The following is a 25,905-nucleotide window of genomic DNA, read 5'->3' on the forward strand; positions in this document are numbered from 1 at the left end:
TGAAACACAGATTGCGTGCAAAAAGAAACAAAAAATAAAACTGAAAGGAATAGTTAGGACCTTGTAAAATGTGAGCTTGTATCAACTTCTTACCCCTGAGTGTTGGCCTAAAAATAGTTCCCCATGTACCTGTGAAGCGCAAAACAGTGGAAGCTCACTGCTGCTGCGGCTGCTAAAATCACTTCCGTTGTGTCCGACTCTGCGACCCCATAGACCGCAGCCCACCAGGCTCCCTCGTCCCTGGGATTCTCCAGGCAAGGACACTGGAGTGGGTGGCCATTTCCTTCTCCAATGCATGAAAGTGAAAAGTGAAAGGGAAGTCGCTCAGTCCTGTCCAACTCTTCGTGACCCCGTGGGCTGCAGCCTTCCAGGTTCCTCTGTCCATGGGATTTTCCAGGCGAGAGTACTGGAGTGGGGTGCCATCACCTTGCTCCCTATTTAAAACATGAGATGCCGGAGCTCAGACCCTGTGGCTGACAGTGGCCACCACGACCCCTTGCTGCGGTCCTAGTCTGGTCCTCCGTGGAAACTGCAGAACTAGAGTAGAAACGTGGCTGCCAGCACCACGAGCAGCGAGCAGCGAGACTCTGCTGTGGAATGCCAGGGGTTTAGAGTCCAGCGACAGCGCTGCTTTTAGAAAATGTCTTTCTTTAAAACAATTTTCTTAGTTTTAAAGAAATCAGAGCCGTGGTAAAAAGCAGGTTTTTAGTTTGCGCACCACGGAGGTGGAAGGGGGACTGAGGTGAGAAGGCAGACAGAAGACTGACGTGTGGACTTCAATGACACGGTTTTCACAGGAAGGCTGTGTTTGTGGATCACTTAGGGGCTTTGAGAAGCCGGATGCCTCCCCCCACCCCCCGACCCCACCTCGAATCTAGCCAGTTCTTGGTGACTCCCTAACTTGAGGAAAAGGGTTTCTTGTTGGAGAAAATGAGAGGGGCCCCAAATTAGTTTCCAGGTGCTCTCTCACTTATCCACTACCTCAACCCATTCCCCTGCGTCCCTCTCAAGCAGGCGTCCGTCACACAGAAGCTAAGCCTGTGCAGGTGACTCAGAAAAGCCCCACCTTTCAGAGGTGGCGTTTGTGTCGGACAGGTGGGTCCTGGGGAAGGAGTGTGGAGAACCCTCTCAGGACCCTTCCTCTGGTTGCTCCTGCAGCCGCTTACTTCGGTTTCTTCCTCCCAGGCCCTTTCACGGTGCAACTCTCCCATGCTAAGTCGCAGGGCGTGTGCTGGCAACTTCACCACCGTGAAGCTGGTCTGAGAGAACTACCCGCCCTGGTAAGAAGTGGAAGTGTGCGGTGCCGGGGGGTGAGTTCCCATGGTACCTTCGTCTTGCTCTTCCTGAATTTTGATCATGTAGGCCAAGAAAAGCAAACTCTTTGCTCAAGCTCATCTGATTCAGATTTCTATCACCTGCAACTTGACCTTCAGCTTTTGTAGAAACTTGCATATAAACCACATTTTCCCTCAAACAAGGAGTTAAAACACTTCACCACAAGCACGCTAATAAGAGAGTCTTTGGAATAAAAATTTATTTTTTAAATCAGATAACCACTTTCAAATGTATCCTGTATGCAAATCCAAATGTTTAGGTTTTAGATTTTTAAAATAATACATCATTATCATATACAACTTGAAGGAAAAAAACAGCAGAAACAGTGTAGGCATAAATTGTTCTAGTTTTTCACATTCAATGTGAACAAACAGAAGAGTATTCTAATCACAGAGAATTAAATATTTTATTTTAGATCATAAGAATATTAGGCCCCCTCTGTTATACAGTAAAATGTAACCGAATATTTGCTTAAGTAATGAAAGGGTTAAGAAATGATTTGGGTTATAAGGAGAGCAGCGTAAGTTATAAATCTGCAGGAAGGTTGGTATTTTCCAAATGAAACCCTGATAAAAGGCTAAACAGGCTCAAACATTTTCTATAAAGAATAAATCACTCCTGATTAACATGTTTTTGCTCCAGTGTCAGCAAAGTCACAACACATGTGATGAACGTATGTTAAGAGCCAGTTTTCGAGACGTGAGTTCCATAGTGCTGTCTATATGACATTTGTTCAGGAATGATGCCAAAATTCTCAGAACACGGCATATCGGGGGGAGAGAGGTCCCTGCCAACGCTGACACAGCTAGTTAGCAGGAGGAGAGGCTGCGGAGGAGGCTGGGACAGAAGGAAGAGCTCGTCACTCTGCATGGCAGCAAAGGGACACGGCCGAGGCTGGACCACAGACCCTGTGGCTCAGGAGTTTGGTTTTCAAAGAGCTCAGAGCAAGATGGCTGGTTTGAGTCAAGCCTTTCTTCCTGAACCAGAGACTTCTCGACTGGTACTTGACATCCTTAAGCAGAAAGACGAAGACCTTCAGCTGTAGTTTTGTTAGCTATTGAGCTGGAAAAGTACTTAGAGGAGGGCTGAGACCAGCAAGGAAGTCAGAATTCACGTTTTCTCTAAAGAACCATACACACAAACAGGCTTGCTTATAAAGGGAACAGGAAAGGAGTCGGGCTGCAGTTTAAGCTCTTTTAAAAAAGATAAAAAGCAGGGGAGTGTAGAGAAGGTACGGAGGAACCTTCTGAGTGGTTCATGCATGAAGAGGAAATAAGGACTCAGGCCACTTGACATTCAGGGTTAGGAACCTGTGCCTGGAGGAGTGATCTTCAGGACCTCGCTGTGGCCAATCCCCCATGTGCTAGACGCAGGGAGTTTCATCAGGCATCTTCTCCCTTCTGAGTGCTAATACTGAATTTCCTCTAAGCCAGCTGAGCTCAGGAACTGTCGCACTGCATCCAGCCCCAGCCACTTACAGGCTCACAGATGGCTGGGCGAGCGCTGGCAAGGGTATACTTGCATTTCTGGCTCCTGTGCTTTCAAATAGAATATATGTGATGAAATAGAGAACACGGTCCCGAACTGGCAGTCCAGGCCACCAAGAGCAGAGTTCGTTGTTCCCCAAGGCTGGGGAGGTGCGGGCTGGTACTTTGGAGGAATCCACTGCAGCCAGTGACAGCCCGGACCAAGTGACAGGTGGGTGCCGCCCACCCTCACTAGGAGGAATGTCACATGGAATACTTTTGGCAGAGGACAGAAAGTCATCCAGCTGAATGTTATTTAAAAAATATTTTATCGGAATATAAGGTCACTTTGCGAATGCATTGGTACTCGCTTTGAAACAGAACTGCGGACAGCGCTTTTTCCTCCTGGGACTTTAGTTTGTTGGAGCGTGTGTGCTCCATCCTCCTTCTGGCTCTCCCTAATCAGTTATGTTGCAAAGGTGGGCTTAATGGGAGGTCACTTACTTCACTCTTTAATACTTAGGGCAATTGTTAAATGAACAGGATTTTCTGGAGAACCTTCTCTGAAAGGGAAAAAATATATTGATAAAGTATCTTTTGTGGCAGTTAAGACAACTTTGGATCTAGTTGAAAAAAAGATTATTTTTCACTTTGAAACTGATACCACGAATGCCAAAGTATTTGATTTTCATACTAATCTGGAGCTCAGACTCTTTAAGTTACACAAATATTCTCAAACAAGGCAATGACTTACAAAGTTTAGAAATGGCATCCAAAGGACAGAGGACAACTTAGTCACCACTGTGGACGGAAGAGTGATGATGGGTACTTTATTCTACCAGTGTGGTCCAGAAGTCTCTATGTGGTTTTTCCACTGGACCAGGTACACACAGATATACACATGCACGTGTGAGAAAGACAGGAAGGAGACATCTGATGTCATCATTTCTTGAATGCTTATTCTCTTTACGTGCAGGTCATTCAAGTAAGACGAGAATGTGCATTTCCAACCCCCCCACCCCCCAGTTGTATCTAGTAATCTGTTTTAAATGCAGAGGTAAGGTCGCTATGAGAATGTCTTTAACAATCAAAGAAATTAACCCACATTAGGCTGATACCTGGCAGGACAGTTCTCTAATTTTCAAAGCCTATGACCTGAGCTTGTAATAGGCAAAGGCATCTTCGTTAAAGATATTTCTGAGCAGTACCTACACTAGCTAACTATCTCGGTATTGCTACAGACATTATGCCTTGTGCTGCCCTTGTATCGTGTACAAAGCTGAAGAAGGCCATTAGGGTGACGATCACACACACTGAAGGTGACTTCCATGCTGAGAGTAAGCATGTTTTCTAGGGAGACAGTGTCATCCCTGGAGCATTATGATAGCTCTTAAATCAAGAGGGAGAGGAGGAGGGACTGAGTAAGGGGGAAGGAGGCAGAAGGAGTCTGCACACCCGGAGGATGGGACAGTCTCCATCCTAATACTTCACTAGGCAACAATATTTTCCAGCTGGAAGGCACATAAACAATAAGCAGAATAATAACGAAGATAATGGAAACCAAAAGAAAAAAAAAATCTCTCTCTGGTGTCAAGTACAGTGTAGCATGAGGCTACCGACTGACTGGACTTGAAACACAGCCTCTAACACAGGGACTGGCTGATGTCAGGGTCTGGGTCAGCAGGTGAAGAAGATTCGATGCTCTTGGTTTGGTTACCGTGATTCTTCAGCACTTAGTAAAGCTCCCATGCCTTTACATGGAGACCCCAAATCCGTGATGAGACAGAAGATTTAAAATTGCAGAGTTATACACATATTTACTTTTGCTACATCCTGCAAGTTAGACTGAGTTCACTGGTCCAGGGGAGTGGAGTCCTCCTTGCTTTGTCCACCACTCAGAGCTATAAAGTTAACTAAATAGAAGAGATGAAAGAAGCAGTTACGAAATTTCTTACTTCTCTGCCTTGGTTATTTGTCCATCATTTGCATAAAATAAATAATATACATTAAATTTTAAAATCAGCATTATAATTAGAAATGAGAAAAAAAAAAAGTACAGCAAGAATCTGGTGTTCTTAAGGCAGAACAATAGAATGCTCTTCAAATAGACAATTGATTATATCCACAGGCGATAAAATCCCAGAGCTACTGTTAGGCACGTAAATACAGATCCTGGAAGAAAAAGAACAATTGTGCACAGTATTAGTTCTATTAAAAGTTACTTGCAGGAACATCATTTTACTAAAAACAAAACAAAACAGGCATTTATCCTCTAAGAAAGTAAAACCCAAGAAACCTGGCTTGTTCACTGATGTGCCACGCTCCATGAAACACCTTCTATTAAAAAACCCCACATCTGATATCATCATCTCCAAAGTACAAATGAGTTCAATATCCAAGGAAACTTCTCAATAAATGTATAGAATCCCAAGAATTCTGTGGTCACAAAGTAAATGCATTGGAGAAGGAAATGGCAACCCACTCCAGTGTTCTTGCCTGGAGAGTCGCAGGGACGGGGGAGCCTGGTGGGCTGCCGTCTATGGGGTCGCACAGAGTCGGACACGACTGAAGTGACTTAGCAGCAGCAAAGTAAAGGCACATGTACCACAGAGGGACACACCCTTTAACTTCGTGAGCAAAATTCTACTTTTAAATACTCTTCTACTTCAAAATATTGATACAGAATGTTAAATTTGAGTTAAAATAATGGTTAAGTAATTTTTTTTTGGTACGTGAATCTTTTTCCCTCTTTTGGCTCAACAATTCCGAAAGCAAAATAACTCCTTATAAGAAGTGTCACCCACTGAAGTAGAAAGATCACAACTTAACTATGTGTAAAATATTCCATCTTGAATGTCACTAAAAATAATTACCAATAACTACAGTTTGATGATAGCATCTCATCAAATTTAAGATGCCATGAGTAGTAAATAAAGTCAGGTACTTTACAAAGAAAGAAAAAATATGACATTAATAGTATGATACTTTATCTATTGGAAACTGTTAAGATGCCTTCTAATTTCAGAGATGTTAAAGCACGAAAAACATGTGCTAGAATCAATGAAATGCAATATCTGTCTGTGACTTAATTTATACATTTATCTTGGGAGTTCCCTAGTGGTCCAGTGGTCAGGACTCTGCACTTCCACCACAGGGCAGGTGGGTTTGACCCCTGGTCGGGGAACTGAGATTGTGCGTGGCTCGGCCAAAAAACTTTAAAATTTATTTTCAGTTCATTTTAACTCTCTAAATGTAAGACGGCTTACCTGCTAAATATTTAATATTATCAAGCTTGTGCGACTCAAGCATGGTTTTCAGGCCAGCAACCTCGGTGTCTATCTTTCTGTCTGTCTGTGTGACAGCCCGATCCTGCTGGGCGTGCTTTTAAAACAAAGAGATTCACAGCATTAAACTACTCTGGATTTGTCCCTGAGTGCCTTCCCGACAGGGTGCAATCAAGGTACACCCATGGTCAGATTAATGAGACCTGGGCTTTAGTCTTGAGTTCGAATAGCTTCATGCTATATTCTGCTAGTCAGGGCCTTAGCTATCTCTAGGCCTGTTTCCTTCAGTTTGAAACAAAGATAAAAAGTAACATTGGCCCTGTCTTCACAAAGGCTGTTTAGAGAATCAAGTGCAATTACTGATAGAAGAAAGCTTTTATAAATTATAGGCAGCTTTACAAGTAAGATTAAGATTAGGAAGCTGAAAAAAAAAAAAAAAAGATTAGGAAGCTGGTCTGTTCTCAATGGCAATGAATATACCTCCTCCTTCTGAATTCCTCTCAGTAAAAGGTATTCAAAACATGCTTTAAGGAACCCTCTTACACTGTTGGTGGGAATGCAAACTAGTACAGCCACTATGGAGAACAGTGTGGAGATTCCTTAAAAACTGGAAATAGAACTGCCGTATGACCCAGCAATCCCACTGCTGGGCATACACACCGAGGAAACCAGAACTGAAAGAGACATGTGTACCCCAAGGTTCGTCGAAGCACTGTTTACAATAGCCAGGACATGGAAGCGACCTAGATGTCCATCAGCAGATGAATGGATAAGAAAGCTGTGGTACATATACACAATGGAGTATTACTCAGCCATTAAAAAGAATACATTTGAATCAGTTCTAATGAGGTGGATGAAACTGGAACCTATTAATACAGAGTGAAGTAAGTCAGAAAGAAATACACCGATACAGTATACTAACGCATATATATGGAATTTAGAAAGATGGTAACGACAACTCTGTATGCAAGACAGCAAGAGACACAGATGTATAGAATAGTCTTTTGGACTCTGTGGGAGAGGGCAAGGGTGGGATGATTTGGGAGAGTGGCATTGAAACATGTATAATATTATATGTGAAACGAATCGCCAGTCCAGGTTCAACGCATGATACAGGATGCTCGGGGCTGGTGCACAGGGACGATCCAGAGGGATGGTGTGGGGAGGGAGGTGGGAGGGGGGTTCAGGATGGGGAACACGTGTATACCTGTGGCAGATTCATGTTGCTGTATGGCAAAACCAATACAATATTGTAAAGTAATTAACCTCCAATTAAAATAAATAAATTTATATTAAAAAAAACATGCTTTAAAAAATGAATGGAATCTTAGGTAGGTAATCTAAAAGCAACAGTGCTTGCTGACACTATTTCTATTCATATTTTTTAAAAGTTTTCTTCTTTTATAATTCAAATACCAAGTGTTTTATTATGAGGCTTGGCTATACCAAGGGCCTTTATGAGTTCTTTCCCAAATATAATAGTTAAACCAGATACATAGTTAACACCTAAAGGGTAGTGAGTTTGGCTGATGTTATAAAGGTTTGTAACATTTCATTAATGTGAATGCATAAAAGCATGGGAAATACTTCCTAAAAATCCCAGGGCAAGTAAGTAGTCCCCTGTGGTGAACAGTTCAGGTAATGAATAAGGAAATAAATGCATGGACGAGTAAAATATTGCAGAGGATGAGTTTAGTATTCTCTCATGGAAGTCTCTTCCAGGTTTCAGAGGTCCCAGGTAATAAGGACAGAAGTTATGCATGTCATAAATTAAAAATAAAGTAAAAAAAAAACAACAACAACAAGTCCATTCCTTATTTATTCCTCAATTAAAATAAGTACTTTGTTAAGCACCAAAAAATTCCCATGATACTCCACTTCTGGGTATGTATACCCAAAAGAATTAAAAACAGGGACTCTAACAGATATCCACAAGCCCACAATTAAAGCACTATTCACAATGGCCATAATGATAATCAAAATGTAGTATGTCCATACAAGGGAATATTTAGCTTTAAAAAGGAAGGGGATTCTGACATATGTTACAACATGCATGGACCCTGAGGACAGAAAGCTAAGCAAAATAAGCCAGTTACAAAAGGACAAATACTGTATGATTCCACTTACACGAGGGACTGAGAGTGGTCAAATTCACAGAGGCAGAAAATAGAGTGATGGTAGCCAGCAGGAGGAAGAAAGAGCTACTGCGTTTAATGGGTAGTTTTGCAAGGTGAGAACTGAATCTTTTCTTACCAGTGACACCATTTCTGTTTTTATTTCCAGCAGCTTCCTTTCGTTTAACGAATACTGAAACAAACATGTAACACAGGTTAGATTCTGATTTATTCCTTTATTTATTCCTCTCCTCCTTCTCTGGTACCTTAAATATTCTGGTCTCAGTACTTCCAAGAATATGTACCATGAGCAGTCACCCCTAGGATAAAGCAGCCTACCTACTTTTTCCTTTCGATCTTTTTAAAATCTTGTTTGTATTCACTTATTGCTTCAACATCTAGATTCCCTTTTGTCATCTTCTACCTCTCTCTAGGTTGGTTTTCTTTTCACCTCTTTGCTGTGATGTCTTCAAGTCCCTCCCACTATTATGCTAGCATTGCCTGGGACCAATTTAGATGGTTGCTGAGTCACAGGCTTTCCAGCTTTGGGAGGGTTGAAAAAAGTAGGGTTAACAATTCAATTTAAGCTATCCCATCTTAACTACAAACAAAATTGGCACTATTTGAAGCTTAGACAAAAGAGAAAAGACATACAGTTGGGAAAAAATAATTTCAAGGATTATTATTCTGTGACATAGATGCTGCCTTCTGATTATAAAACACTATGTAAATATACAGATTCAAGAAATACAGTAAACCATCACATGTTGGTTTTAATTGAAAAAAAAAAAAAAAAAAAGACAAACCCATGTGGGCACTGTCACAATCCAATGTTATTAAGGGAATTGACTAGTTCTACTCAGAATTAAAATGATACCTTGCCTTTTTTGCTATTAATGACTGTGTGACTCTGTCAATACTGAAACCAAAATCAGGCATGTTTCCTTAGTGGTAGGCATCAGGATTTGCCTAAGCAAATAAAAATTTGTAATTTAAGTGAAGAATTAAAAAAATCCTCAATAAATTAACACTTGTTATAGGGGGGAAATTAATGCTTTTGAAGTCTCTAGAAACTTTCTAGCTATAAATGTCCCCCTATGACTACCAGGGCGATAGAGTATAAAAACAGCATTGCTTAGGAGTTAAAAGAAACAACAACTCAAACCCCAAACCAAGAACTACTTGCAGGACCAAAGAATGCTCATCTCCAGGGTTTCAGACAGAGCTATGCACCAGATTACCACCAGAGGGCAGGGTGGAATGGGATTTTCTGCATCCCTTAAAATTTCAGCCTTCACTAATACTGACTCAGCCACAAGAGAAAGGACTAAATCTCGACACTGCCATGATTATAAAAGAAGCATCTATCTGGACCCATCTCCCTCTACCCCAAAGCAGTTTATAGGCTGTACTGCATTTGAAACTGGCTGTAAATAGCACCACAGTCAATGCTGTTGGAACAGTATTCTAAGTGTATTAAACAAAAGAATGAGAGGGTTGGATAGCTTATCTTCCTCAGTGCAAGTTAAACTCATGCTAGTTGCAGACTAGTAGACTGCTGTCCTGCACTTCAGAGTAATCTGAATTTAGGATTTCCAAAAAGGACTTCTCAGCTAGGTTAATAAGTCACACAAATTGACTGACTTTAATCCATGCTCACAGCCCACATCTCCCAATCTCTGAGATCTAGTTCTTCCTGACTTCGTTGCTAGAGGCATCGTCCTACATCAAGTGGATTCAGAATTCCTGCTAAGCCTATATATAACCCTTAAGGGCAAAGGTAACCAAAGGAGTTTTTCATCTTCTAAAAACTAGTCACATGCTAGTGATCATTATATATTTTAGTAATGCTAAGTGATTTCCTCTTCATGGTTAAGAGTGTTTCAGGACTAGAAAGGCAGGTAACACTGGCATAATAATTATTTCGTATATCATATGGGGGCTTCCCTGGTAGCTCAGTGGTAAAGAACCTGCCAGCCAATGCAGGAGGCTCAGGTTCGATCCCTGTGTCGGAAAGATCCCCTGGAGAAGAAAATGGCAACCCACTTGCCTGGGAAATCCCATGGACAGAGGAGCCTGGCAGGCTACAGTCCATGGGGTTGCAAAATAGTCAAACAAGACTTAGCAAGTAAACAACAACAAATGTATGTCATATATATATATATATATATATATATATATATATATATCCCTTCTGCTTATATACAACCCATATTTTGTGGTATCTTTTCGGGAATGAAAGTTTTATTTTTCAGTTATTTTTCCTAACTAAAAATTTCAACTTAGCATAACTTAAAGAATCATTTAGAATTTTCATTTCAAAACAATGCAAAAAACTCATTAAGATTTCTCTATTAAAAAAACTACATGGAAATAGTTTTCAAACCCTCAATTTTTAATGCAGAATTTAACATTATTTAATATTTATAATTTAATATGATTCAAGTCAGATAATCAACTTAACTTCTGCAAAATCAGGACCAGTGGAGATTTAAGTTAATATCAAAGAGATCAAGATAAAACAATTTATTCATGTCTAAGTGACAAATAGTTTAGTATCTCTGAAACAAACAAGATTCAAACTTGACTTGACCAAGATTTTAATTTTAATGTTACTTTTTAAAGTCCTAATCCAAAATACAGTTGAAATAAAGAAACACCATGTGTAACAATCATATACAGGTAAATATTTAACAGTACTTATGAACTGTAAATAACCTTAGACTTGACCAAATGTTCCGTCTTGCAAAGAAATTAATTCATGTTCTATTTTTAAATAAAGAAACATACCAGTTCTTTCACTCTGCTCTTTTCTAGATTGAAGTCTAATTTGGTATCTGTTCGGACTTTGATCACTTCATCCTAGTGGGAGGGCAAACATCAAAGACAGAAAGAAATCCAAAGTAAGAGATCCAAAGCCTGTATGGACATGAGCCTGGGTCCACTGTCTCCACTACTTTGAGGGTAGGGGCCAGGGGTGTGCGGACAGATGGAGGGGGAGACGAGTCAGGTCAAGAGACTGGTTAAGCCATGTCTGTGGGGACTTCCTGGTTATTTATACAGATAATCCCTTTTTATGTTGAAGTCAGATCACAGTGGGTTACTGTTGCTTTTAACATCAAGATTCCCAATACAATCGCCTTGTAGAATTTATCAATCAAGCTGTTCTCTGGACAACTTTGGAAAGAAGAGATGGACTCAAGTGAAATATTACATTCTGGTTCAAATAAAGCTTTCTGACACTCATCAAAACCTTTTTCTTATTTAACACTGATGTTCTTTCCACTTAAAAAAATCAAGCAGCTGGCATTAGTCAGCTACTGGAAGCCAGCGTGAGGAATCCCGCCCGTGGCAAAGGTCATGAGGAAGGAAGCCTGACATACGCAAAGGTGTTATCTGGCTTCAGGGGTTCCCCCTGGGTTTTCCTGAACATCTACCCCCCAAAACCAGAGTCTGCCTGCCTTATTTTACTCTTCTGACATAACAGGGGCTATCCCCAACCACCTTTCTCTGGAAAGAGTTAACTCAGAGCTCCAGTTAACAGTCTCCTGCATATAAAAAGAATGTCTCGGTTTAAACCCCTTTGATGGCTTTCTAACTTACCTGACCAGTCTGCCTGGACTTTTACAAACTGTGATTGTTTACAGCCCCCCAACTGCGAGAGGCACGAAGCGTAAAGCATCTTAAAGATATAGAGCCTTTTCTAAAGAGCTAAGAATTATATTGGTGATGGGTTTTCATTGTTGAGTCAATGACTGATGCCAGGCCTCCACATTCTTTATCTTTTAGGCACCTGAAGGATATTAATCAATGTAATTGGGATATAGAAAAAGGAATATAGTAGTTTTGATGTTAGCAACACTAGACTTTTCAGTTAATTAATTTTCTCTTTGTTATAAATCACTGTACTCCTCTTTCATTGTTATAAATTGTTGTGTCCTTGCTATGTAAGAATGTAACTTTATTCAGTGCTTTCTGAGAGTGGTACCAGACTTTGGAAAGAACAACACTTTTAAGTTTTCTGGTTGACAGACCCTTATCAGAAAAGGGCCGTAAAATGTTAATTGGCCTTCTGGCCAGAAGATGATGTAAATCACCTAAGACTTGTGTATACAGCTAAGTATGCAGAGAGAAAGCCTGGTCTCAATAGCAGTCAGGGCTGCTGACGCTGCATAATTTTGTATTATCCATTGATCTCTATGTACAACCCAAAGTATAAAAAGCCTTTCTGCACAATGCGGGGGGCAGTCACTGGAAAGACTGGTTCCCCCCGTGTCGAATCTCTCTCTCTCTCTTTCTCCCCCTCCCTCCCTCTCCTTTTCAGGCTGAATTCCCATCTGGGGCACGGAGGCTCTCCGAGTGTACTTACTTGCCCTGGCTTCTAAGACCCACGCGAGAGGGAGCCCAAGGCGGGGCACCCTCTGCTATTCAAGTGGGAGCCGGTGGCCTAATGTAGACAGTGCAAGTTCCTTGTCTTGGAACTTTATTAGTTTTCCACGTAAACCAAGTTATTCAGCATCTTTTCTCCACTAAAATTTCCTACTATACTATTTCTTCCTAATCTCTTTTTATATTTCTAAATAAGTAAGTCTTTCCTCGCCACGCCATCCCCACTTCGAATTACCCTGGATCCACCGGGGCTGGACCCCAGCAGTCAGCATTTTAAAATCACATGTAATTCTTTTAAAGACAGTCTCTCCTAAGAGAATGTAAGAATTCCATGTGGCTGTTTTAGAAAAATTTTATTTAAAAATGACTTCATTCCTTCTGGGTCACAATTTTCTTAATGGATTTGATTATAGACATCAGTAACTTATTCTTTGGCTATGTTCTCGGTTAAATCTTCCAATATGTACTTTTGAGACATATCACACAAATATTTAACACAGAAGCAAGTTTTTAAGAACACATAAGTATTTTGGACATTATATTTATTACTGAACTTGTGTAATTATAAACGAGCAAGCAAACAGGAATGAGGATCTTACCGTTACTTGTTGTTTTAACCGATGGAGCTCAAGTTTTATTTTCTAAAGAAACATTAAAAAGAAGTCAGTCAAGGATATGTTTGGAAGGTTAGAAGAAAAACATAAAACTTGGTAAAACATAAAACATATATTACAACATGCATCTATGAGCAAGTTCTTCAAGTTCTTTCCTCAATTCAACATGAATTTAGCCACGTTTAGAACACAACGATAACTGAACAGTCTCAGAGGCAGAAATGATCACTGGTCGTGCCAGGATGGTACTATAGTCATGGTGTGTCTTGAGGGCTTTCACTTCATGTTGAAGGCCACATACAATTAGTAACACAACTGTCTTCAATAGTCTCATTTCCCTCCAGAGATGCTTTAGTATCTCTTTCAAGTTTCCTTTTAACTAATTCTGCCCTCAAATAAATGACTTCAAGACAGTTTCAAACTTTATCTTTTTTTTTTTCTAGCAAAAGAAGGAATTGTTTGCTAGGTGGGTTCTTATAAGATCAAGACCAACAGGTGATAAATGAACTTCCTTCACGGGACTCTAAATAGGACTGAAAACAAAAGGAAGATGCGGAGACAATACCTATTTAAACACTGATCTCATATGGCCACACTTTAAGTAAGACATGAAGAGATATTTTACAGCAGCACTTACTCATAATAACCCCAAACTGGAAACAACTCTAGTATGCATCACACTAGAATAATGCAGCATATTCTGATAATACTATGAATGACGGAAGAGAGTAATCTATTGCTGCAAGACACACTTGTGATTCCACTGATAAGATTCTGGAAGAGCAAAACCAGTTAATGGCCATGTAAGCTGGGATAGTGATTTTGGCTGTGGGAGGAGTGACCAGAGTGGGTGACGGCAGGTCTTGGGGTGCCGGTCAAGGACCACTTCTTCATCTGAGGTGTACACTTCTTTGTACACTTTTGTGTACACGCATTATACCTCCATATCCTAACAGAAAAGCACTTGATAAATATGAGTGGCTCTTTAGTTTTACCTCATTTTCTGATCTGAGGGCTGAAAATTCACTCTTCTCCAAAATAATCATATCTTTTTTCACATTAGCAATCTGAGACATTATTTGCTGAAGAGTGATCTCCTGGGAAAAGAAAAATGAAACATATAAACCTCGTCTGGCCTAGGAAGTCCACCTCCTACCATCTCAACCTGGGATCATCTTAATGAGAAACCAGGACATGGGCACGTAGAAAGAGGTTCAGCAAGGTCCTCCTCTGTCTCCAAATGAGAAAAGAGGAAGAACTCCAGGCCAGTATCAGCACCAGATGAATCACGGTTAACAGTGGCAGTCAGAGGACCACCAGCTACAATTCGGGCCGCATCTCCATTTACGAAAGCATTCTGTTGTTCAGTCGCTCAGTTGTGCCTGACCCTTTGTGATCCCATGGACTGCAGCAGGCCGGGCTTCCCATCTCCCAGAGTTTGCTCAAACTCATGTCCACTGCATAGCTGACTAGAAGAGTTAAGTTTTCAAACTTAATGATTCTATAGAAGTTGAAAAAACAGCTCTGAATAAATATATTTTATGCCACTCTAGCCATTTGCCTCTCGTCTATATTAAAATTGCTATATGTGGGGTCTTCCCTGGTGGCCCACTAGCTCAATCTGCTCACAAGCCCCAGCAAAGCTACCTGCTGCATCTTGGTGACCATATCTTTGTAGATGATATCCATGTTGGCCTCCATGATCTTCATCAAGGCAGATACAATGACTTCTGCTTGTTGAGTAGTAAACCCTAGGCAAACAAACAAAGACACTTACTCAGGAGACCATAGTTGTCAGAATCAATAAAAAAAAAATCCTTCATTGAAAGGGAGAAAATACAAAGTTACACCTGCAGGTGAATGTCTGAATTTAGAAGCAGCTGGAAAGTTTAGCATGGCAAGAGGGTGGAGTCTAGTCACAGGCTGTGATGTGTCTGTCACTTGGGACAAGTTGGACACATGAGTGTTTACATGACTGTTTCCTCATGTAAAATGAGGGGTGGGGCTGACTGAGCTCTGACGTCCCTCCTAGGGGTCAAAAACCGTGTTTTCAGAGAATGTCTAATGACAGGAGATATCTGCTCTGCAAGGTCAAGTGAAAAGATGCAAGACTCAAAAATACAGATATTATACAAGTTATTGCTTTTGTAACTTATGAAAGAGTCTAGGTAGCTGTTATTTTCTTCTGTGTTGTCTTAATTTTCTACAATGGATATGAGTTCTTTAATTTTAAAGTGTATATATTAGTAAAAAATAATTACATTAAGTAGAGAAAGTTTATTTCCAGCACAAATTGGTCAAGTCAATGGCTATATAATAATAATTCAGCTGTTAATTTAATGTTAAAAGACAAAATCAGTTCTTACATTTTTTCCTCCACAATCTTCCTCAATCACTAGTGAGGAAAGCCCAAATTGGAAAGAATATATTCTTTTATATTCAATAAATGAAGCTGAACTGAATTATACAGACTCAACTTAGCAGTGCTACTATTTTTAATAACTATAGGTACTAACATATTTCACATTGAAAATTCTAATTAAAATGCTTAATTTTAAATACTTAAGATGCATAAGTACCTGGTATATAATTCTGTTAAATACTTTCATCTATAAGAATTTCAGAAGAATGTACTGATTCTTATAATTAGTTCATGGCATATATTTGTCTGGATAAAGTTATACCTGATTCAATCTGGATGAGATTAAGCATGGGACTATACTGAAAAAGAACAAAGAAACAAATTCAAAGAAGACAAAAAGACCTCCAAAAACCTATTCTTTTCACTTTATTCAAAATCCTTTTATTTTTAATGTGTGGGTCATGAACAGCTAGCAAAAAAACATCACTCAAATGTTAACAGTTTAGCTCTGGCACTGGGATTCAGAGTAGTTTTTCTTGGCTCTTTTCTGTTTTCCTAATTTTAAAAAAATCAACAAGTCTTTTGCAATTTTTAAAATTTATTAGTAAGCGTTCATAATTAAACATAATTAGGCTTGAGGATTTAAAGAAAAGAAAAACAGAAACCAAAGTGGACTTACACTGATAAGAAAAGAGATAAACTTTACAGCCTTATAATTTAGAACCACCTACAGGAGGAGAAAGGATAAGAATAGGGAGAAGTTAAGCCTGAAAACTTCTGGGATACCAGATCCAAATGAATTCTTTGTATTAATAGGAAAGGGAGGTGGGACAAAATCAGGGCCAGTGAGATTACGGACAGAGGAAGTTTTATGAATCAGGAGCCATAACTCCGGAGGGGAAAGAAAAGGATAAAGGACAGAGAATTCCTCAAGGGGTCCTTCCTGGTCTTACCCTAACCCAGCCATCATCCAGGTAAGCACTTTCACATCCTACACCCACTGGGGTCCTTACATCACTGGTTTTGAAATAGGCAAATACTCACGGGCCAGGGTTTTAAATCAAGAAAAGTAGGAACTACATATGTTGAAACGTTCAACATCTATTATTTTTGTCAAAAATAAATAAATGGATTCTGAAAGGCAGGAGAAACAAACCCCACCTTTCATGGGAGAAAGGCTTTGGGTCCACTGCAGCTACCTGGCCACAGTCATGCTTAACAAAATAAATGACGTCCTCTTAACACGTCAGACATCTAGTCCATGTAGATACACTCCTATTATCTCTGGAATGTCTTCTTTACAATTGGTTACTTCGAATACAAAAGATCCATGAAAAAGAAAAAAGGAAAGAGAAAGAAAAATGGAAAGACTTCTGCTTATCAAGATAATTTTAGATGGCCCTCTTACTTCTACTTTTCTTTTTAAAATTCTGAGTAGAAAGAAGTTGTGGTGGAAAAGGCTGACTGTTTCAAGTTTGAGAAGAAAAAGCTGTAAAAATGATCACAGAGCATGTGACAGCTTTCCCAACATGCATTCAGGACATTGCTTAACACTCACAAAGGCTCTCTGGAATTCTTAGTACACCCGTGCTCCAGAGGTGGGAGTCTGGGAACTGAGAAGGGGAGAAAGACTGTGAGGCCACGCAGCTGGAAGCTTGCAGAGCCTGAAACCAGAGCTGCTAACTAACCCACGTACGCACAGGAGGACCCACCCCATCACCATGTTCTGGGTAGATAAAGCACATTAACACAGGGCAGCTTTTCAGATATGAACACGCATAACCAGATGGATGACTGATAGCACAGACTGATGTATTTCAAAGGCATAAGCTATGGTATCTGAGATTCTGATTGTGAGAGTATATGTGTTCAGGGTTTAAAGAATTATCAATATAATATGTATTAAACTTACACTCTGCATTTGTCTGCTGCTGCTAAGTCACTTCAGTCGTGTCTGAGTCTGTGTGACGCCACAGACGGCAGCCCACCAGGCTCCTCCGTCCCTGGGATTCTCCAGGCAAGAACACTGGAGTGGGTTGCCATTTCTTTCTCCAATGCATGAAAGTGAAAAGTGAAAGTGAAGTTGCTCAGTTGCGTCCGACTCCCAGCGACCCCATGGACCGCAGCCTACCAGGCTCCTCTGTCCATGGGATTTTCCAGGCAAGAGTACTGGAGTGGGGTGCCATCGCCTTCTCCGGTACATCTGTCTAGACAAGATTAAATATGAGACTGCTACCTATATACTAAGTGTACTTTCAATAGCTGCCATATCGGAGTAATCTTTTACATCAGTTGGTTCAACAGCAGTAAGAGAAAATGTCAGTCTGAATATTTTTTTAAAACCACAGTAAGCTAAAATGATCAATAACCGCTGCTCTGCAACATTTTAATTTCACAAAAAATTTTAGAGCACACGAGATGCACAGGAATAAAACTGTCCCTTCCGGCCTTAGACAGCTGTCCTAGCAGCCATTCCTGAGTTTTGCTGGCTTGTGTCTAATTTTTAACCTGTAACACTAATCTTTAACTTCCAGAGTGATGTTATAAACATACACTTCACTTGGACAAAGAGAAAACGTAGGAGAAAAGTTTCAATTGTACTGATGAAGCAAAAATGCCCTTAAACAGAAAAAAAAAGAAACCAAGGAACTTAAGAACATCGAGACTGATCAAAAGGCAACCTGTAGACGTCAAAGTCAAAGAGAAAAATGAGAAATTAGGTGAGACCATCGGAAGCCGTGAGGTCCAGTGTTTCTCGATGACACCGAGTGACCACTGGCAGAGGATTACCGTTCTCCTCGAGCACACACACTAAGGCATGGGTGTCAAAGTAGAGCTTCCTGTTCCCAGAAGAGGCGAACTCTCTCCTTTTGCTGTCCAGCTGCAGATTCCCGGCACAGAGGCTCAGCTCTAGAAAGGAAAGGACACTATGGTTCAAAACAGGACCTGATGGCAAACAAAGGCAACTCAGCATCAGGAAAAAAAAAAAAAAAAAACGCACAAGGCACACCTCAAAGGCCTATTTTTTGAATTAACAACGGCTTTATTGAGACACACCTCACATGCATATGACTCACCCATTTGCGATGCATACTTCGTTTTCAGTATATTTACAGAGCTGTGCAATTGACCCACAACTAACTTTAGAATACTTTCATCGATCCCAAAGAAATCCTAGACCCTCTAGCTACCCTCTCTCATTTCCCTACTCCGTGCTCCCCAACCTCGGCAATCCCTTAATCTATCTTCTGTCTCTATGAATTTGCCTACTCTGGACATTTCATTTGAACAGAATCATTAGGTATATGATATCTTGTGACTGGTTTCTTTCACACAGAGTGGTATTTTTGAGGTTCATCCCACCGTGTCCTATGTCAGTATCTTTTTATTGCCGAGGAATATTTCATTGTACAGATATACCAGTTTGTTTTTTTTTAATGTCGTCACCAGTTAAAGGATTAACTGTATGAAGGTTCTAATTTCTCCACATCCTCAACACTATTATCTGTCTTTTTTATTATAATTATCCTCGTAGGTGTCAAGTGGTATCTCTCTGTAGTTTTGATTTGCATTTCCCTGACAGTTAATGATGCTAAATATCTTTTCATGTGTTTACTGGCCATCTGTACATCTTTGGAGAAATATACTTTCAGACCCTTTGCCCATTTTTTAAAAATTGGGCTATCTTTTTATTACTGAGAGTTTTTTTTTTAATATATATCTTAAGTCCAATTTATCTTTTTTCTTTTGGTCCTTTTGCTTTTGGTGTCACAACTAAGAAGCCACTGGCAGATGTGAGCACAGAGATTTACATCTGTTTTCTAAGGGTTTTGCAGTTTTAGTGTTCATGTTTAAGTCTTTGATCCATTTGAGACAGTTTTGTATATGGTGTGAGATGGGGGTCCAACTTCATCCTTTCACATGTGGATGTCCAGTTCTCTCAGCACTATTGTCTCCCTTAAATTGTCTTGTGACTCATCAAACATTCAACCGATCTTAAGTGGGTGGGTTTATCTGTGGGCTCTCCAGTCTATTCCATTGATCTATATGTCTGTCCACCTGCTAGTGCCCCATTTTCTTGATTACTTGTAGCTCTGTGATAAGTTTTGACACCAGGAAGTGAGTTCTTTTTGTTCTTTTTCAAGATTGCCTTGGCTATTTTGAGTCCATTGCATTTCCATATAAATTTTAGGATTATATTATATCAATTTCTGCAAAGAAGCTCCTTAGAACTGTGATAGAGATTGCATTAAACCTGTAGGTCAATTTGGGGAACCAGTGCCATCTTAAAAATATTAAAGTCTTCCAACCATGAACATGGAATGTCTATTTATTTAGGTCTTTAATTCCTTTAATAATGTTATATATAGATTTCAGAATATAACTTTTGTGCTTTTGTTGTTGTTAAATTTAAGGATTTTATTCTTTTTGATGCTACTGTTATTGGAGTTGTTCTTTAGATTTTTCAGACTGTTCATTGCTAGTATATAAAAATACAACTGAGTTTTTGGTAGAATTTGTATGTTGATCTTGTATCCTGCAATCTTGCTAAATTTGTGTATTAGCTGTGAAAGTATTTTAATGAATTCCTTAGAGTTTTCCATGTACAAGGTCATGTCACCTGTGAATAGTGATAATTTACTTCATCTTTTACAATCTGGATGCCTTTTCATTTTCTTGCCTAACTACTGGCTAGAACTTCTGGCACCGTGTTCAGTTGAATAGTGAGAGCAGATCCTTGTTACTGACCTTGGGGGGAGAAGAATCTTGCCTTTCACTATGAAGTATGAAGTTCACTGCGGGTGTTTCAGATGTCCTTAATCAGGTGAGGCAGGTTCCTTCTGATCCAGATTTGTCACGAATGGATTACGGAATTTTGTCAAATTCTTCGTTTTTTTCCACGATCGTGTGGTTTTCCTCCTTTACACGGTGAATGTGGTGTGCTACACAAATTGATTTTCTGATGATAAGTGAACCTGCTGTTCCTGAGACAGAAGCCCACCTGCTCATGGCGTGGACTCCCTCTTACATATCGCTGGATTTGGTTTGCTAGTATTTTCATAACAGATTTTTGTCTGCAGTTTTCTTTCTTTGACTTTGCAAAAGTCTACCTTTGGGGAGACATGTTCTAACAATTCATATATTACCTGTTATATGAATTTTTGTGTTTAACCACAGATCTAACCTGTTTTGCAAATTTGTTTCAAGATGCTCATTTGATTTTTAAAATTTTTTTGGCCACTCCTCATGATATGTGGGATCCTAATACCCTGACCAGGGATTGAACCTGCAGCCCCTCTACATGAAGGGTGGAGTCCTAAGCACTGGACAGCCCAGGAAGTCCCTCCCAGTGCTCATTTGAAGGAGGCAGCATAGTAATGGTTTCCTGGTTTTTGTATTCCACAAACCATAAAAGTAGTTTTAAAAAGACAGGGAACAACTGCAAAATGAACTTGTAATTTTTATCAAGAAAGGCCATTTAAACATAATAGTTTCTTATTCTTACAAGCATACTAAAATTGACAGCAAAAGAGAGATGGACAATATAAAATAAAAATCTTTCAATTAAATGTAATAAACGTAGCTATATAAAAACCAGTCCATCCTAAAGTAAATGAGTCTTGATTATTCATTGGAAGGACCAATGCTGAAGCTGAAACTCCAATACTTTGGCCACCTAATGTGAAGAACTGACTCACTGGAAAAGACCCTGATGCTGGGAATGATTGAAGGCGGCAGGAGAAGGGGATGACAGAGGATGAGATGGTTGGATGGCATCACCGACTCAATGGACATGAGTTTGAGTAAGCTCCACAAGTTGGTGATGGACAGGGAGGCCTGGCGTGCTGCAGTCCATGGGGTCACAAAGAGCCAGACATGACTGAGCGACTGCACTGAACTGAATATAAAAACCTACTACATCTTTGTTCTTACTTTTCTAAGATGCCAGGTATAGAAGAGTGAGAGAAGACAGAATAGTCATCTGTTAATTCAGAGTTGAAAAGTTTTCTCAGTAGCTCTCCTAAACATCCTTCAGCTGATCGACTCTTATTCTCATCCCCCAAACATTCAAAGGAAATTCCAAGTAAGCAAAAATGTGACATGGACAGGACCCTACAGATCTGATGCTTCTCTGTAAGACAACAGCAGTGGTTCCCAAGTTACTGTAAAGAGTGGGGTGGCTGCAGTCACAGTCTGTACCAAGATAAGGACCAGAGAACCAACAATCACTGCACCAAGCACTGTTGGCAGACCAACAAAACATAAAATGCAGCAACTACTGTATGTATGTGTGTGTCAAACAGTAAAAACAAAACAAACAAAAAAACTTGAGAGTTGCTTAGATTCAAAGAAGCACTCGCCTACAGTATAAAGCCCTTGACAAGGCACACAAAGCTCATCCTAGTTTAGCCCACTCAGCCCTTTAGCTTTTGTTCTGGCCACCTAAGCTATTCTGTTTCCCACACTGTCAGACTCTGTACTCCATCCTTAAGCTTGGCTTGCTTCCCTTTCTCAACTGGTAAATTTTAAGCATCCCTTTTACCCCTCTTCATCTAATCTGACAGTGTGGTCAGTTCAGTTCAGTCGCTCAGTCGTGTCCAACTCTTTGCGACCCCATGAATCGCAGCACGCCAGGACTCCCTGTCCATCACCATCTCCCGGAGTTCACTCAGACTCACGTCCATCGAGTCAGTGATGCCATCCAGCCATCTCATCCTCGGTCGTCCCCTTCTCTTCCTGCCCCCAATCCCTCCCAGCATCAGTCTTTTCCAATGAGTCGACTCTTTGCATGAGGTGGCCAAAGTACTAGAGCCTCAGCTTTAGCATCATTCCTTCAAAAGAAATCCCAGGGTTGAACTCCTTCAGAATGGACTGGCTGGATCTCCTTGCAGTCCAAGGGACTCTCAAGAGTCTTCTCCAACACCGCAGTTCAAAAGCTTCAATTCTTCGGCGCTCAGCCTTCTTCACAGTCCAACTCTCACATCCATACATGACCACAGGAAAAACCACAGCCTTGACTAGACGGACCTTAGACAGCAAAGTAATGTCTCTGCTTTTGAATATACTATCTAGGTTGGTCATAACTTTTCTTTCAAGGAGTAAGCGTCTTTTAATTTCATGGCTGCAGTCAACAAATGTAGTGATGTTGGAGCCCAAAAAAATAAAGTCTGACACTGTTTCTACTGTTTCCCCATCTATTTCCCATGAAGTGATGGGACCAGATGCCATGATCTTTGTTTTCTGAATGTTGAGCTTTAAGTCAATTTTTTCACTCTCCTCTTTCACTTTCATCAAGAGGCTTTTTAGCTCCTCTTCACTTTCTGCCATAAGGGTGGTGTCATCTGCATATCTGAGGTTATTGATATTTCTCCCGGCAATCTTGATTCCAGCTTGTGTTTCTTCCAGTCCAGCGTTTCTCATGATGCACTCTGCATAGAAGTTAAATAAGCAGGGTGACAATATACAGCCTTGATGTACTCCTTTTCCTATTTGGAACCAGTCTGTTGTTCCATGTCCAGTTCTAACTGTTGCTTCCTGACCTGAATACAGATTTCTCAAGAGGCAGGTTAGGTGGTCTGGTATTCCCATCTCTTTCAGAATTTTCCACAGTTTATTGTGATCCACACAGTCAAAGGCTTTGGCATAGTCAAGAAAGCAGAAATAGATGTTTTTCTGGAACTCTCTTGCTTTTTCCATGATCCAGCGGATGTTGGCAATTTGATCTCTGGTTCCTCTGCCTTTTCTAAAATCAGCTTGAACATCAGGGAGTTCACGGTTCACGTACTGCTGAAGCCTGGCTTGGAGAATTTTGAGCATTACTTTGCTAGCATGTGAGATGAGTGCAATTGTGTGGTAGTTTGAGCATTCTTTTGCACTGCCTTTCTTTGGAATCCATTATGTCCTGGGCGGGGCATTATGCTACCCTGTAAGGTTCTCTCTGCTAACTCCTCCCAGGTAAGGGAGCAGCCTGTATTCCTTCCTTATCTCTGTTCTCAGGCCAGGACAGACAACCCTATCATAGCACCTACTACATTTATTTCCATGTCTGTGTTTCATTCCAAGCTCCCCAAGAGTGTCCAGTCAGTTATTTTTGTATCACTAGCATTTAGCAGAGGTCCTGGTACATTGCAGGCCAGAAATAACTTAACAAAATATCCAACTGTATGAATTCTTAGATCCAGATCTACAGACTGTCTACAAAGAAAGTTTGAGATGAACTAATTTCTCCTCTTCACCTACGTTTTTCCCTTTTCACATAAGTGAGGTCACTTAAATCTGGCACCTCTTTTTTCATCCTTTATCTCTGCTGCTGCTGCTGCTAAGTCGCCTCAATCGAGTCCGACTCTGCGCGATCCCATAGACGGCTAGCCCTGGGCAAAAACCGGCCTTCATGAGAAGAGACCCGGACACAGAACAGCCCTAACTGGATGGCAGGTGAATGAATGAATGCGCCTCTTACAGAGCTCTTTACAGGCCACCCCACCCATTTCAGAACAGTGCTGGACTGTTCCATGGGTTAGAGAGCTCAAATATATTTGTGTCTAGAACTAGCTTGATACGATTATTCTAGTCCCAAATTCCTTTCTTCTAATAACAATAATCATTCATGTAATTGAAAACAATACTGCAAGCTTATTTTAAATAAACATTATTGGCTGAAAAATGGAGATGGCCTAGTCATGTGCCACTTGACCCTCCAACCCCGGCTGATGGAAGGTGAAGTCCATCTTGCCTCCATCACAGAGCAGGGCCTAGGGACACAGCAGTACTCTGGCACCAGAAGCAGCTCTGGCCCACTTTTCCTTCTTTATTGTGACAACAAATTGAGGTCCAAGAACTATGAATTCCCAGAATTAATAACCAGGAAACAAGGAAACTGAGCTATGATATGTAATTCTCCTTTGGGGACCTTCAGCACATCAAAAGCATACACAAAAGCAGCCCAAAGTTAGCCCTGGACAGAGGAAGAAGCACAAAGTTCCTATTCATAAATCATCCTTAGGTCTAAGTAGCTCTACGGAGAATCCTGGACACCAAACAGACCACTAGGCTGAAGACCAAGAAACAAAATTCTCATTAGCTGATGGGATCATGAGAGGAAAAGAAATCACAAGTTACTAGCTTGTCAAAAAAAGAGCAACAAAAGGCAAAGTACGGAAATAAAAACTCACAATTACTGCAGCACCTTGACAGCTGACCACTCGTTTCCCAGTCTCCTATACAACTCTGCTTCACGCTTTGCAAGAAACTAACCAGTTTCTTGCCCAGCCAAAGATATTCTTAAATTTCAGAAGCAACCAACATTTACCGAGCATTTCTCTTGAGGAAAACATTTTTAAAATAGCCATCAGTGTGGTTAGGGAGAGCCACTGATGTATATGTATAGATTCCCCAAAGTTAGACTTTTGCTAATAAATAACGATTACCCCAAATGACTTTTTTAATCAACAGTTTTCAGTCTAGTACACTGAGTCTGCTTAGACTTTCCTCATCTCATACAGGGGAGTGATTGACCTCACGTTCTCAAAGAATTTAATCAAATGCCAACTTCTCAATGAAGCTTATTACGAGGACTCCGTTTAAATGAGTAACTGGAGGACCACTCCACTTCCCAACCTTTACCCCCTCTATTTTTTCCGACACCATTGATCAGATGTTATTATATACATATATATAATTATATATAATATATGATATGTATTATAACATGTTATTATATACATATAATCTCCTTTGCTAGAATTAAGCTCCAAGAAGGAAAAGAGTTTGCTGACCGATACACCCTGAGTACTTAGAAAAATGCCAGGCACAGTAACGTACCCAAAAGAGGGTCTGAAATTAAACTGTGAAACAATCCCTTCGTCTCCTACAGCTTCGCGCCTCCCATCGCTAGCCTACTACACGCCGTGTGTGCACCCGACCCGGCAGCTCTGAGGAAGTACGCACCCCCTTCCCGCAGCCATCAGTCACAACCTGCGCCGGACACCCGGCGCCCGCATCCGGAGGGGTCGGACCTTCCCGTCTGGGGAAGCCCAGGTTAGCGCGTGGCCCAGACAGCGTGACTGGACAGTCCCCCGCCCGGGAGGAGACCGGCTACCTCGGCCGGCCTGCCCAGCTCCCCTGCCCCGGCCCGGCCCTCACCTCTCCTGGAGGACGCCAGGGCGGCCACCCGGCCGAGGCACCGGGGGAGCGCGCCCGCCGCACCCGCGAGGCCCGGGGCCAGGCCCGGCTGGCTTCTCCACACGCCGCCGCGCCCGGCCGGGGAGCCGGAGCGCGGGCGCTCCCAGTCCGCCGGCGGCCGGCGCGGGGCCGCGGTCGCCCGGCGCGGGCAGGGCACCA

At 41.0% G+C, this 25,905-nt stretch overlaps 1 protein-coding gene across 1 annotated transcript in view; it reads right to left on the bottom strand.

Moving 5' to 3' along the window:
- Window positions 1-1,509: 1,509 nt before the first annotated feature.
- MCUR1 (mitochondrial calcium uniporter regulator 1) overlaps window positions 1,510-25,905 on the bottom strand; it is a 25,061-nt gene continuing 665 nt past the window's right edge. The window contains exons 2-10 of the mRNA XM_040249289.1: window positions 25,708-25,905; window positions 18,355-18,474; window positions 14,850-14,953; window positions 14,198-14,299; window positions 13,188-13,229; window positions 10,990-11,061; window positions 8,339-8,392; window positions 6,068-6,182; window positions 1,510-4,973 (exon numbers count right to left, since the gene is read on the bottom strand). The exon at window positions 25,708-25,905 is cut by the window's right edge and continues 41 nt beyond it. Of these exons, the coding sequence (XP_040105223.1) occupies window positions 4,918-4,973; window positions 6,068-6,182; window positions 8,339-8,392; window positions 10,990-11,061; window positions 13,188-13,229; window positions 14,198-14,299; window positions 14,850-14,953; window positions 18,355-18,474; window positions 25,708-25,905 (863 nt within the window). The 3' untranslated portion in view covers window positions 1,510-4,917. The remainder of the gene's footprint in view (window positions 4,974-6,067; window positions 6,183-8,338; window positions 8,393-10,989; window positions 11,062-13,187; window positions 13,230-14,197; window positions 14,300-14,849; window positions 14,954-18,354; window positions 18,475-25,707) is intronic.

The sequence above is a fragment of the Oryx dammah genome, unplaced genomic scaffold (assembly GCF_014754425.2).
Source record: "Oryx dammah isolate SB20612 unplaced genomic scaffold, SCBI_Odam_1.1 HiC_scaffold_11, whole genome shotgun sequence".
Lineage (NCBI taxonomy): Eukaryota > Metazoa > Chordata > Mammalia > Artiodactyla > Bovidae > Oryx > Oryx dammah.